Consider the following 14415-nt stretch of genomic DNA (forward strand, 5'->3'; position numbering starts at 1 on the left):
TCCTCCTTTTCTCCTGCCCTTTTTTCATCTCCTACACACAGGAACATGACTTCCCTTTCACTCAATTAGCCCTCATACAAATGCTAACCTCTGAAGTCCCCAAGGCACAACAACAAAGAAGCTGCTGCTTCAAACTTTGCTTTTAAGGGACCTTTCCCTGCTGCGCTCCCAGCAGCACCAACCCCTCACCACGCTCTGAAGGACCAGCACCTTGTATCAGATTTGCATCAGGCCACTGAAGATGAAGACTGTGTGTGGCACTGCAGCCCAGAAGCACCAGCTGCAACTCAGCCAGGCTGCCTCGCTGGGTCCGTGCAAATAAGGAGAGAAGCGTGTATTTAAATGTTTTTATTTCAACTGATGCTTTGCCACCATATTACATCACTTTGAATAGCTTGGAATAGCAATATGATCTCAAAATATAGCAAACAGCTTGCCAAAGCAAGAGAATATGAAATCCTATGGATACAGCATCTTCCTTCTTTGGCGACAATGCTTCCTTCCATTTATCTCTAAAAATAATTTTATATTCCAGCACATTTGCTGTTCACTTTATTGAACCCTGCTGTTTACACCATTTGCCTCTTCCCTGTACAAAACCTCTCCACAATGTAGTATGGTTTTGTATCTAACAGCATTTTAAATAAAAAAGTTATAGTTTTCATGCAGATTTTTGTAAAAATTATTTTCTAGGTGCACAGAACTGAACCAAGATGCATACAAAAATGCATTCACTTCCATTCTCAGGTGTAACCGTGCCATCAGCAACATGATCAAATGTTACTGCAAGAGGCCCAAGGATGGTGGTATTATCATATGTAGTATAACCTTAAAAAACAAACAAACAAACAAAAAAAAAACCCCCTTTTTATAAGCAGCAAGAGAAAAAACTGCCATGCTTTATTTGTAAAGTAATCAAAATAGTTAGATGTACAAAAAAGCACCATGTACAAAGAATACCAGAGGAAGTACATCTTCCTAATTACACATTTCTCATTAGCATTGCGAGCTGGCCTGCAGGTCCCAACTTGTACTGTAGATTTATTTGCAAAATTAAGGATGTGGTCAAACCTAAAATATGCTTGGACTGTATGACAGAAATTAAAGTGGACTGCAGATAGAAATTAGATTTGTTTCCATTACAACTTATACCAACCACCATATAGCCCTCAAGGGTATAAAACCACACGTCAAGTATCTGAGAAATAATGGAGTGAAAACAGCTCCAGAGCAATATTGCAAGATGCAGGTCTGCTATGAATGCATTTCTGTGAGCTCTTGATAAGTTAAACTTTCCTTTGGGAAAAGAGCACGTCTGTTGGTTACAACTCCTCCCCCTGAGAATTTTAATAAATTTGTCTTGCAAAGCAAAACAAAGTCCTTTGAACTTCAACAGTTCCAAGGCCAACAGCATTTCAACGTGGTCACAGCCCATCTGCTACTCATGCACCCAGGGTGGCAGGTTGGGTTTTTGCTGCATTTTGGTTTTTTTTTCTCTTTACGTGGCTCATCCCTTTTATACTCGCTTCATTCCTCTGCCCATCAAGCAGGCGAACACGGTCATGACCATCTTTGGCTTCACCTCCACAAGATCCTCTGGAAGAGCATAAACTCTGGCACCAATTCTTCTTGCCATGGACACAGCATACCTAATCACCACGGAAAAGAGAAGGTGGTCAGCACTGAGACTGCTACCAGTAAATGGCAAGTCAAATCCTGCCCCATGCAACACAATTTCACCTATTCTTTAGTAAGATTCAAGATGTGGGACAGTTTATTCACACCACATCCTTTTGTTTCACAAGATTTTCTTATTTTTTGCTGTTTTCCTTTTACCCAGTAAAGTGTTTTTAATGTGCAAATTGACCTTTGAATGTCAAGTCCACTTTACTGACAGTTAAAGAATCTTAATTAATATTTGTTAGGGCTAATAGCATATATAATGAAGGATTAATCATGTAACACTTCCTTTTCTGTTTGGTCCTTATGAATAACAAAGTGAGACTATTATCTGCCACAAATTTTGCTGTCATTCTGCCACTGCAGAACAGCCACAGAACACGCATTTCAAAGGCATGTTTTAATATGCCTTTATACTTTAAACTTGACAATCTGTGATGATTCAACAAGACATAAGACATACAAGGGTTCAATTTCAAAACTCCGAGCCACCAGCTGAACACTTCAAATGCCTGAACAAACAGGTGAGAAATAGAGCATCACTGGTAAGAACACTTCAAATGCCTGAACAAACAGGTGAGAAATAGAGCATCACTGGTAAGAACTGCTGGAGCTGTTCTGCATTTCTCTCATGCAGCCAGAGTTCAGCCAACTGCTCCCTCCAGCGTCCCGGGCAAGGACAGCAACTCGGCTTCACCAAGTGCTGCCCGTGTAAAAAGTACTGTGCTAAAAGAGACTGAAAACCACAGCAATAAACTGCTCAAAACACCTGCAGCTTGAGGCCAGCACACTGAATGGGCACCCTTTCAGTGCAAAACAGCTTTTGAGAGAGCAAACTCACTTAGCGTTGTTTTGTTTGTCATCTTCTGATAGGTGACCAGTCTTTACTAGGTCATAGTTGATACAACCAGGCTGGATGGCATCGATTAAATCCACAACTGCCAAGCTTGTGCTGATGGTCTTGTCCTAGAGAACACAGGGACAGACAAGTAAAGATGAGTGTCCAATCCTTAAAGTGTAATTCTCACCTCAATTCAGCTGCTCTGCAACATGCAACCAAAGAAGTTTTGAAAGAGCCTTTTCAAAGCAGCAGTGTTAGTGACTATTCCCAGGTGGATCAGAGGGAAAACCAAGCTGCTGCCTCACCTTTGGTGATAGTACAGTACTAATACTCCAATTTACTGTAAGTCCTCTGGAAATCCCAAGAAGTCATCATTGTGCAGGCAGCAGCTCTGCCCTGCTGAGCACAGCCCAAGGCACAATGCTCACCTCCAAATGCACACCAGCTCCAGCCCCTTTGCTTGCCAGCATCTCACCTCCCATCTCTGCCCCAGATCCTGCCCACCCCCTCCTCAGCCACTATTCCCTACTATGGGCAGTCCTAAACATTCTCCTTGAAGCCACTCTGTTCCCAGCACAGTCTGAATCCTGTCCTGTTTAAACTCCTTTCTAAGATGTCCCTGCTGTTCCTCCAGTCAAGGAAAAAAATTTTGGGCACTTGTCTCCTTTTGTAGGCAAGAAGGGAACCTGTACCTTGAAGTTCTGGATGGAGGTGGACTTGCCAGCTTCTTTCAGGGTCTGGTTTACCCAGCTGACTATAATGTCATCGTTGGCTTTCTGACCATCACCCAGGTCCTCGAGGACATTCAGCGTGTACCTGAGAGCCAGCAGAGAGAACAAGATTAGGCACAGAGCCAGGACAAAGCCATGCAGCCAGGATGCAACATGAGCCATGGCAGCTTGGAAAGTCTTTACATAGTCTCAGCTCTGGGTTTGGGGTATTTTTCAAAACTCTGTTAGCAAAAAGAAAGAACCATGTATCTTATCTGAAGTGTGATTTCTGTTAAAGCATTAGTCTGTCTAGCATTTCATATCCTTTAATAGGAGTTCAAAAAATGGCCTGGGCTCAGGACTCTTGTTAAACTGTTTTATCATTAAGCATTTGCTCCATAGGGGTAACCCATCACCTAAAAGGTATGGATTACCTCAGGAGCTGGCATTCAGGCCTCTAATGTCAAACTAAGAACTACCACACACCTTTTTTGGAGACATATATTTGCATAATCTTACAATTCTTCAGGACTAGGTAATAGGAAGATAAATTTTATCTGTTATTAAATTTCTTCTTTCCCCCATTCCAATACAAAAGAGGTCTATAAAGCAGACCCAGAATGTTTCCCTCTCAATTTCCAATTAAAAATCAGAACATAAAAGTTGTGTAATGTTACTGCTCATGGTTTCTGCTTGTGGACCAGACCTGAGCAGGTGAGAGAGGTGATCCCTGTCACAGGATGATCTCAGATCCACCAGCAGGCTGTCCAGAGGTGTCTGCTCCAGCCTCTCATGTGCAGCTCTATCACAGTTTTGTCCAGGTGTGTCTCAGCCACCCCCCAAAGGACAGAGGTTTTACAATCATTCTGGGTGACCTGTTGCAGAAACTTCCCAAATTCTGTACTCCATTCTCAAGTTCCACATGTTTGAGAGGGGTCCTACCTTCTCATCAACTGCCAGACCAAGGCCAGTGTCAGCGTTGGGTTTCCATCATTCAGATCTTGCCCTCCAATGCCAACCAGGGAGAATTTAGCTGGATGCTTTCCCAAGTCTACAGCGTAGTTACAGTTTTCCAGCTACACAGGACAGGAGTTTAAACAGCAAAATCACTCACAAGCACACACAACTGACTGGAAGCCTCAAACAGGAAGTTTTAGTGTCCATGGCTTCCTTTAAAGTCTTTTGACAAGTTTACCTTTTTCATATTTGCTCCAAGTTTAGGGTAGGGAGGCTTGTTAACCTTATTCCAGTCAACAGGGACTTTGATCTTCTCATATAATTGTAGTATTACCAGTGCATCTTGGAGATCACTAGAATGGGAAACACGGATTAAGTCTAATGCTTCGAGACCTGAGTGCACTCTGACTTTGTCACATCATGAATAATTACTATTCTTTACAGGCGTTTGCAATTTCAACAACAACAATAAAAAGAGAAAAAAAAGAGCCTCAAACTTACCCATAGAGGTGATTTACGTGGGGGTTCACACCCAGGGAGTTCATCCAGTTGCGGAAGGTCCGTTCCTCACGTGTCTCTCCTACATGATGGAAAACAGGTTCATTGCAAGTTCAAAGCTGAGCAGGAATTTCCACCCTGCAAGGCAGGGTGCTTTGAGCAGCAGAGCTCACCAGGAGTTTTTAAGCAGAGAAAGAATTTATTTTTTTTCCTCTACTATCATTTTTTTCAAAGGAAGAGGGTGACCCTGCTATCTAGTTTTGGATGTCATTTTGATTTCCTCAGGTCTCAGAGGAGCCTTTTGCACTTTCTGCAAGAAAAAGGAGCAGAAAACTCTTTCATGTGGGTGTTAGCTAACTGCTGTCACAGCTCAGTCCCAGCTGTGCCAACAATTAGCATTCCCATGGACATCTCACTGCATTTCTGAGGTTTTCTTGCCCATCACAGGAAATGGCAAAACCAAATTCCCCGGCACGGTGAGTTGATGGGGTGCTGGCAGAGTGCCTACAGGTTCAGGCTCCACAACAGGGTCAGAGCAGCTGAACAGGCTGCCAGGTGCCCTTCTCACCTGCCCCAAATGAGTAAACAACCACTGCAGCACTGAAGCCTCAAATCATAGGTGTTACTTCAACAGAGATCGCCCTGCAGGGCACAGCCTCCAATGACAACTGTTTACTTTAGACAGTCCCCTCCTGCCAATACTGTGACTGATAACGGCCATCACCTTCCAAAAGGGTCCAGTCGATGTCCTGGTTTTCAGGCTTGGTAAGTGCTGGGTACTTGTTGAACAGGTTGGCAACGAAGGCCAGGTTCAGTTTGGGGTTGCCACTGACCACATCGGCCGGCGTGACGAACTGCCGGCAGCCGAGCCGGTCGGCCTGCTGCAGCATGTACTCTGCCCTGCGCAAGTCATCCTTCTCCTGCCGGGGATGCAAGGGACAACAGCTGTCATGGAACACGCTGGGCTACACCACAAAGCAGATGGGAAGCTCCTGACCACTGTCTGGAGCAATGTCACAAGTCCACGCTTGGCATCGGTCACTAACGAGTGAAGGGACGAGGCACACACACCAACCCCTGCTGCCGTGCCATTGTCACGGCTTGTCTTGCTATTTTCATTAGCATGGTGCTTCCCAAGCTGTCAAATTTTAATGCTTTTGGAACTTGGTGGTCCAAAAGAAGTCAATATGCTCCCAAATGGAGCAAGCCCACAAAGGATTTCTCAATCATCTCTGTTAATTGGAGGGTAGTGACCAGGCTGGCAGCAAGCACTCACTGAGCACACACCTGAGGTGTGCACATGGTCACTGACACTGTACACGCTCTAGAAATTAAGATACCAGGTTACCCAGATGTCATGGGGCAATGATAGGGTACAGGGAGCTCATGATTCTACAGGGTGAGGACATGACAGCCTGAATACTTACATTGAAACCCGACATGTTAATATCAATCTGAGGCTCTCCTTCTTTCTGCCCTTTGGGTGCAATTTGATTGAGGAGGTGGAAATAGGCTCTGGAATCCTGAAATGAATGAAAAAGAAAATTCAGCTCTCCTGCACAGCAGGGAACACACCATAACAATTCATTTCAAGCTCATTTTTAACAAGTCACCATGCATAACTGGCTTATGTACCTTTACTGAATTGCCAAAATCTGTAAGCTTAAAAGAGAGCACAATGGTAGAAATCCAGGCAGCAGGAAAGGAAACAAAGGGAAAAGGTTAGAAATATTTAAGATGACAATTATGTGGTTTGACTGTTTGAAAGCTGCCTTTGCTACAAGCTCTGATGTCAGCCACCTCTGCAGTGGCTGGAGGAGGCAATGACCCCATGCTGCTCTCACTCATGGCCCCCAGATGCCCCAAGGCAACTCTAATCTCTAAACAAGCCATAGCTACTGCCACAGCAATGATGAAAATGGCTCAGTGAAGACAAATTCTAAGCAAAAAGCTGATTATAAGATGTCTGAATGTTTTCTTCTGTGCCTGCACATTAGCTAGAACAGCTTAGAGGAGAGAGGGTCACAAACCAGGAGGAGCCAAGAGCTGTAGTGGTGATTATTTATCAACTACGTGTCCCTTTAGTGCTCAGCACAAAGGAGGACCTCAGCATACCATGGCAGCCCAGGGGATGCACCAGAGGGTCACAAACCAGGAAGAGCCAAGAGCTGTAGTGATTATTTATCAACTACATGTCCTTTTAGTGCTCAGCACTAAGGAGGACCTCAGCATACCATGGCAGCCCAGGGGATGCACCAGAGAAGCCAACAGCTATCAGCAAAACTGTAAGTAATTTTGAAGTTGGAAATAAGAGGGATCATGCACACAACAGGTCAGATCTATGATCCTCACACACCCCTCAATTATAAATTTATTTTTTTTTTTTACTATCTCAATCATCTTTCTCCTGCTTGAAACTGCTGGCCATGTGTAAGCTCCAGAAAACTGCTGAGACCAGTGTCCAGATGCCCCACAATCACCATCCTCCATTTCTCACCAGTGCCCCCACTCATGTGAAAAGCAGCTTTAGAAGTCCCCATTCCCATTCCTACTAAACCCAGTGTGAAGAGTAAGAGGCCTTGTTTCCCTTCCTCTCTCCAGCCCATGACATTTTAGATGAAATGCCATCACCTGCCAAGAGTATGTGGAAGTCTCACTCTCCAGTGAAGCATTTCCCCCTATTATCTCCAAAGTATGGATTAAGGACATTTCAAAACATAAGTTTCATAGCTGACTAAAACACACAACAGCAGCACTGAAGGAAACAGACAGCTCAACACTGGGCTCACCCTCATGGCAAGAGAGAACAGCACTGCAGGACCTCAAATACAACATCCAAAACCCCCTGGTAAGACCACTCAGTGTGTTAGGGTCAAGAAAGGTCCTGCCTGAGGATGAAGGGCCCCATTGCACATGCACACACATCCCTGTCCAGCTCCCAGTCTTTTCCCAGGCACTGCAAACCAGGAGGGCTTTGGTACCTTGATATCTGAGCTGAAGTTACTGATTTTGTGCCAGCCTGCGTTTTCCAGGTGGAAGTTGGCCCATCTTAGGAGCAGCTCCTCTGGGGATAGTTTCATAAGGTCCTCCAGATTTTCACCATCACGAAGTAAGGCAGCCAGTGCTACAAGAAAAAGGATTGTGAGGGGAGAGTCAAACCTGCAGGCCAGAATTCAAGCTGCAGCAAGATTTCAGGGGGGTACAATACCAGCTACTGATTATGTCAAAATATTCTGGGTATTAGCAGAGTTTTCCTGAGTTGGTTGTTACACAGAATCATCTAGAAATATATGTGTAAGAAAGTGTTTTCCCTTTTCTGGTGTAACAAAATTCTCTGGACTTTATGTGCAGTCTTTTAAGCTGATGACAGGAAGCTAAATGCAAATGTATTTCTATCTCAATGAAAAATGCTTCCAAGCAGTTTCATAAGCACCATTAAAAAAACCCAAAGGAGCCAAGATAAGCACCCTTTCAGCTGGCCAGTGATTCCTCTGCCATGAATTTTCAATCTAAACCAAACAATGTCAACACTTCATGATGAGGAAGCTTAAATAAAAGACACTGAAGCCCCTCCATCCATCTGGATGCTCTGATAGCACATGCAGGAATATCAGAGCTGTTCAGATGATTTGAAAAGTTTAAATTTTGGAGGCTGTCATGCAGGACCAAGTGAGCACAGGGAGAGATCTGCAGCATCAGTCTCTCACCACCAAGGACAAAGTGAGAGCTCAAGCTGCTCCATTGACAGTAGCAAGGAGGATTTTAGAACCAAATAACTACCACAGAGCTGAAGCCCCCTTTTAATTTTTTTTTTTTTTTTGAGAAAGCTATGCAGTTGTCTATAATCCTGAAAGGACCCAAGCAGCTTTTGGCACACCCCAGCACCATCAGGAGCCTGCAGCTGGAGCAGCCTAGGGCATCAGCAAGCAGCATGTGTCCAGGCTCAAGCCAAGCTGCATCCTGACTTACAGGCTGGTGTTCAGCCACTCTCCAAGGCTGATACCCATCACCAGGATGGCACTGCCCACCTGCACGAACCTGCTGCACAGCTACCAACAGGCTGCTCAGCTTGGCACATGCCCTGGTGTGATCCTTCTTCCAGCAGAGGAAGGGGGGAAGAGGCAGAGGCAGGGCTGGGGCTGCCAGCACAAGCCAGGCTGTGCTCATGCTGCAGCAGTGACCAGCCAGGATTTCATTTACCTTCATTTCTGCTGAGCTCGATGTCAGCGAACAGGCCGATCTTAATGACCTGCCAGAGCAGCCCAAGGACCAGGTGGGGCTTCCCTTCCCTCAAGTCCTCCGCGCCGATGTTGACGACATGGCAGCCGATGGCGGACGCGGAATTCAGGGCCAGGTTCAGGTTCTCCTGCAAACAGCAGAGCCCGCTCAGACACAGCGCAGGGAGATGCTGCTTTCCCTTTCATCCAGCACCAGCAGAGTGGAGGCTCCCCCCTTGTCCTTGCTCCAACTCAGCAGAAACAACAGCTCAGAGGAAACAAGCCCAGCTGAAGTTCTAAGGGAGCTGTGGTGGCAGCAGGCTGAATCAATAAGAACTGAGCTAGGCACCAGGGTTTAATTTCAGCCTCTGGTATTTAGTTTCAGCCTCTGAGTTAGTTGCATCTAGTGGCATCGACAAGAATAAGGCTAGGGAAGTGCTAATTTGCACACACACAGGGGCATCCTCTCAAAAACTACCTGCCCTAGAATGAAATGATTCATAGTTAACACCAATATCACATTGTTTAAAAAAGACAGTGCTGTACATAATCACCACAGCAACATCATTTGTGCACAACATTTACACCACTTTACCCATTTTTGTCATTAATTCAGCTTTTTTTAGCCATGCCCACAGAACTGTCAATCACATATGGTACAAAACTGCATTTAATAATTAAACAGAAGCTATAAAATGTGCTCCTTTCCAACATTCCACAATAATGGCTTGAGCCACCATGCTACATTAATTCTAATATTAATATGAATTTCAGAAAATAAAACACAGAAATGCCTTATACCTGAATTATGAATGGTGTGAGTTTCTTCTTATTAATTGCTCTTTCATCAATTGTGTCAGGAACAGAAAGATTGATCATTTTGCTGTCAGGAGGAAAACCAGAGATATTTGAACAACACTTAGTATTTAATCCGAACAAAACTCAATCCACTGTGACAATTCTCACCACAGCACATTTGCTTTAGCCTGCTCGTTTTTGTGTAATTTTTGTCCCCATAAAAATCAAGACTGCATAAATCAGAAGTTAATATTTACATTATCAAGAATGTATTTGTAACTAATAGCTAAGCCTGAAACTTTAAACATGTTCCCAGCCACTACTGATCTCAGCTGCTGGAGCAAAAAGAGCACATGAATTATTCACAGAGTAGTCCCTGAACTAGCGAAGACTCATTGCTCTGCTGACATCCACTGCACATTCTAGTAAGACAACAAACTTCCTCCTATTGTAAAGGTTTACTACTGCTGGCAAGAAAACCTGCCCCAAAAAAGAACAAACACTTGGAGAGCTCAGTGGGAGCATGTGAGCACAATGAATTTTTAATCAACACCAAAAATGGCAAATTTAAACTTTATAGTATGAACTACTTCCTACTCAGTTCAGTCTTTGCCTAAAGCCATGAATTACTTGGAACTTTGGAAACAAATAAATTAAAAATACGCATCACAAGCTAAAGTTAAAAAATAAAAGCAGTTAAAGAGAAGAGGTAACTCACTTAAACTTACTTTGTGTATTGATACAGAGATCCTGAAATTACAGGTTGATCCAGTTCTCCACTATATTAATTCACTTACAATAAAACAATTGAATCTAACCCATAAAACCAACAAAAATCTCATACACAGAAGGTTGCTGGTATTTAGCAGCCCCGGATGCCTTCTGTTCTCAGCATGTAACAGAATAAGTCACCTAACCTACTTAGAGCAGTTATTAAAAAGAACAAGAAGACTCACAAAAAATCCATTTTTGGGTTAATGCATAATAAGGTCACTAACATTCCCATGGAGAACACTGTCTGCCTAAACATCCAAGAGAATGGGTCATTTATCACATGTGCCTCTCCTCAAGCTCCCCAGCACCAGGCTGAGTTTGCACCAGGATAACTCCTGCTCCCACAGGCACCTTCTGCCCCCTCAGCAAACTCAGTCTCAAGCCCAAACAAAAGCACTGGATGAAAATATCAGCTGGCACCAAAGCTGAGGCATCACACAATGGCAGTGAAAGCCTGAGAGACTGAGCCTCTTTTTATATGTGCAGCACATTATGCACACACACCAGTCACAAAACCAGCCTAGAACAGGACGAAAATTCCCCCAAACTGCATTTTTGGAAAGTTATTTTCCTGATTTTTAGCTTCTTTAATTCAGGAGCCATCATGACTTACCACAGCACAATGCCATCTCCCACAGCTTTGAACAGGTCATCTGTATTTGGGTTCATTGGAATAACGTGCCGACAGTCAGGATCATTTTCCAGGGCTTTGTTTATCCAGTTTACAAAGGCGTATTTCTCTTCCTCTAAGATAACCAATCATAAATTCAATGCAGGTTTTTTCGTAACAAAGGTTTTCCCAAAAGAAGCAGAGTATAATAGCCCAGGGAAATAACAGCCCCATTATCACTACCATACATTTTATTAGTCACATGAAGTTTAAAGAAAGAAGACTCTCACAACTATCAGAATATTCCTGTTGTTTACTTGTTACTTAACAACTTTATCATACTCAAGTGTGACACAAGGACTTCATCAGCAAGTACAGTTAACGAAGCAAATAAGAACACATTTAACTTATACACTGTTAAATTTGCAGCACATAAATTCTATCCTGCATTCGCCCTGACGTGAGATCACTCAGCTCTCAGAGAACTAGGGCACAGCACGTGGCATGGTGGTAGAAATGGGCTGGTTTTGGCACAGGACCTCCAAAAACCCAAGAGAAGAGTGAGAGCCAGAGTGGTACCTGAGTAGGAGTGCTGGGTCCCCTCGCTGGAGAGCTCTGAGGTGCCCCCGATGGCACAGATTCCCTCCTTCCTGTTAATGGCTCTTCGGAATGTTTTAGCAATATCGCTGCTTTTCACCTCTTGGAAAATCTACAATTCAAAGTGCTCTGTTAGGCAAGAAAAATCCATCTTCATGAAATAAAAAGGACCACAAGGAGCTATTTCTTCTCAGCTTTAAAGCAAACTTCACAGTAAAATCAGCAAATGTGAAGGGTCCAGCAAGGGTGTAGTGGTATTAAATCTGACATGGACAGTAGGCAGAGACTCATCTCACGTTCTCAAACACACACTGCAAGTGCCTATTGAAACAGAAGCATTAGGCATGAAGTACCTAGCATATATTTACCTTTACAAGTAGATTTCAAGAGACCACAAGGAAAAAACCATGACACCTTTGCAGTCTGAGCACAGGTAACACATGCAGCAGGTCCTGCAGGGCCAAACCTGATAAAGCTGTGGTGCAATTTTAACCTTTCTGTGTAAGCCAGGTGCTCATGTGACTGTGACTTTAATTCACACAAAAGAACTCAACACAACAACAATTCTCTTTAAGCATGTAACAGTCAAATCTGCAATAAAGTGTAACAATAAGTGCTCCAAGTAAAGATTCCACCTTCCTCAACAGAAGCTTCACCTAACTGGTGAAACACCCTCTTGCTGGAGGGCAGTAGAGATGCTTTAGCACAGAAGGCTGCACATGCCATTTGCACAGGTTGGAGGATACTGTTAGTGGCCCCAAGGCCTTACAGAACTGAGCAGCTATTAGTAAAAAACACATTCAGTGGCTGGAAAGCCTACTGTAACTCCCTCAAAACTAGACTAAATTAGTTTCAACCAAGCTGAAAACACAAATGAGATGTGTAGAGGTTCTCTAAACTCCACCCAGAAAAAGAAAATGAAACAGCACTGTAAAGCAAGACAACTTCTCCTGCTAAAAGGAGAGGACACCAGGCTGCAGAGGTGTCACTACAGGGCCAGGCTGCAGGTTGTCACACCTTACCTTCCCTGTCCCTTAAACAGAGGGAAGGTGGCAAGTCAAAATGATGATACAGTGCAGTTAAATCATCTCCTGATGGCATGTAGAGGTTGATCAGGTAAAGCTGACTGAAAATCTGAGAGTCTAAAAGTTGGGGGATTTCTGGTTGGTTGGCTTTAACCACAAGGATTTGGTTTTAGATCTATTTACTTTAAAATTTCCTGGGTTAACTACTATCTTCTTGAGAATATGTGCTCTACTGCTGAGGTACCACTACGTCACTTGGTCCCAATGTAAACATAGCTCATGTCATTCTTTGTACCATAAACTCCAGCAAAAATGCTCAGAGCAAGAGCTCAGTTTGTAAAAATCATACAGCTAAGCATTGCTGCTAATGTACACCTCAGCTGCCCTAAAACATTTTGTCTTTACTCAATCATTGGTACCTTTCAAATGCAACAGAGATTTATTTCTTCCTTCCTAGTGCAAAGTTAAGAGTTATGGACCAGCTCAAACCAACAGCTGAAACATGCACCCAGCATGCAAGTGTTCACAAACTGCAAACTCCAACTTACTAGTTGACTCCGAACTCAAAAAGTTCAGAGGGTCTGAAAACAATTAAGGAACAGAAAGTGAAGATAAATGAAGAAATATCAAGAAAATTAATTGGCATGAAAACAGCTCCCTCAATGTACTGCACATACTTTTATTACTCCTTCAGCATTCAGTCATCAGAGCATCAAAAAATATACATCCAAGAAGTCTTGCACTTTTGTAAAAATTAATAAATGTTTAAATTCTGGCCTATTTCTACAAAAAAAGACTGACTGTCCAATTTGTGCCATCACCTTATTCCTGGTTTTCCCTTTCAAGGCAAGAGATTTGAATTTTCCTAGATTAGTACTTAACACAAATCCAAGTGTGTCTTGAAATGCCCTTTCAACTCTTTAGCAAATACTTGTAGCCCCATTAAACTGAGAAAGGAAATTATACTGATACACAGGGAAAACAAGCATTCATCTGTGTGCCTGGAAAAACTGAATAGCTTCCAGTAAATACTGTAAGCCTGGATCATTGCAAGTCTTTCTTTCCAGCTGTCACATCATGTGGAAACAGTATTTTGGCCTCCAATGAAGCTATCACATAGTAAAACCACATGGATTCCTTTTGGTTGGTTGGTTGGCTTCTGTTCAAAAACCAACCACTATTTCTCCTCTGTCCAAATCTAAAGGCTGTCAATAACAGCACAAAAGATTGATCATATACAGATATCTGTACAAAGAACTGATTTTTACATGGCTAGAATGATCAGTTTGTCAAAAGGAAATTAGGACTAGGGAAAGTCAGGTTCGATCTCTTCTACTCTTCCTTAGCTTTGTCTAAAGGGGCCCCCCAGGCTGCTGGCAATTCAGAAATATCACTTACATAGACGAACTCTTCAAAGCTAATCTTCCCATCTTTATTCTTGTCACCATCAATCATGAGCTTCTGGATGATCTCTCTCACTTTGTACCCAGGGAGAGGCAGGCTGGCCTCCTTGAACAGCTCGTGCAGCTCGTAGTCACAGATGAACCCATTGCTGTTGAGGTCTGAGGAAGAGAAGAGACAGCAGAAGGTTTAGAAACCTTCTAAACCTGTACCTGACAGAACTGACCCCCAAGAGTCAAAACATGACCTCCCATGTCCAAGGGCTTCATGGAGAACAACCTGGGGACCTGCTGAATCCATGCAGGGC

General features: G+C 43.4%; 1 protein-coding gene across 2 annotated transcripts in view; it reads right to left on the bottom strand.

Annotated features, from left to right (window-relative positions):
• Positions 1–333: 333 nt before the first annotated feature.
• The window catches only part of PLS3 (plastin 3), a 50368-nt gene continuing 36286 nt past the window's right edge, over positions 334–14415 (bottom strand). For both annotated transcript variants that reach the window (XM_041396358.1, XM_041396357.1), the window contains exons 3-16: positions 14106–14269; positions 11665–11794; positions 11089–11221; positions 9705–9786; positions 8887–9052; positions 7668–7810; positions 6114–6209; positions 5411–5606; positions 4690–4768; positions 4427–4541; positions 4174–4307; positions 3214–3337; positions 2522–2646; positions 334–1649 (exon numbers count right to left, since the gene is read on the bottom strand). In XM_041396358.1, coding sequence (XP_041252292.1) covers positions 1517–1649; positions 2522–2646; positions 3214–3337; positions 4174–4307; positions 4427–4541; positions 4690–4768; positions 5411–5606; positions 6114–6209; positions 7668–7810; positions 8887–9052; positions 9705–9786; positions 11089–11221; positions 11665–11794; positions 14106–14269 — 1820 coding nt within the window. In that variant the 3' untranslated portion in view covers positions 334–1516. The remainder of the gene's footprint in view (positions 1650–2521; positions 2647–3213; positions 3338–4173; positions 4308–4426; positions 4542–4689; positions 4769–5410; positions 5607–6113; positions 6210–7667; positions 7811–8886; positions 9053–9704; positions 9787–11088; positions 11222–11664; positions 11795–14105; positions 14270–14415) is intronic.

The sequence above is a fragment of the Onychostruthus taczanowskii genome, unplaced genomic scaffold (assembly GCF_017590055.1).
Source record: "Onychostruthus taczanowskii isolate IOZ18803 unplaced genomic scaffold, ASM1759005v1 scaffold13, whole genome shotgun sequence".
NCBI lineage: Eukaryota > Metazoa > Chordata > Aves > Passeriformes > Passeridae > Onychostruthus > Onychostruthus taczanowskii.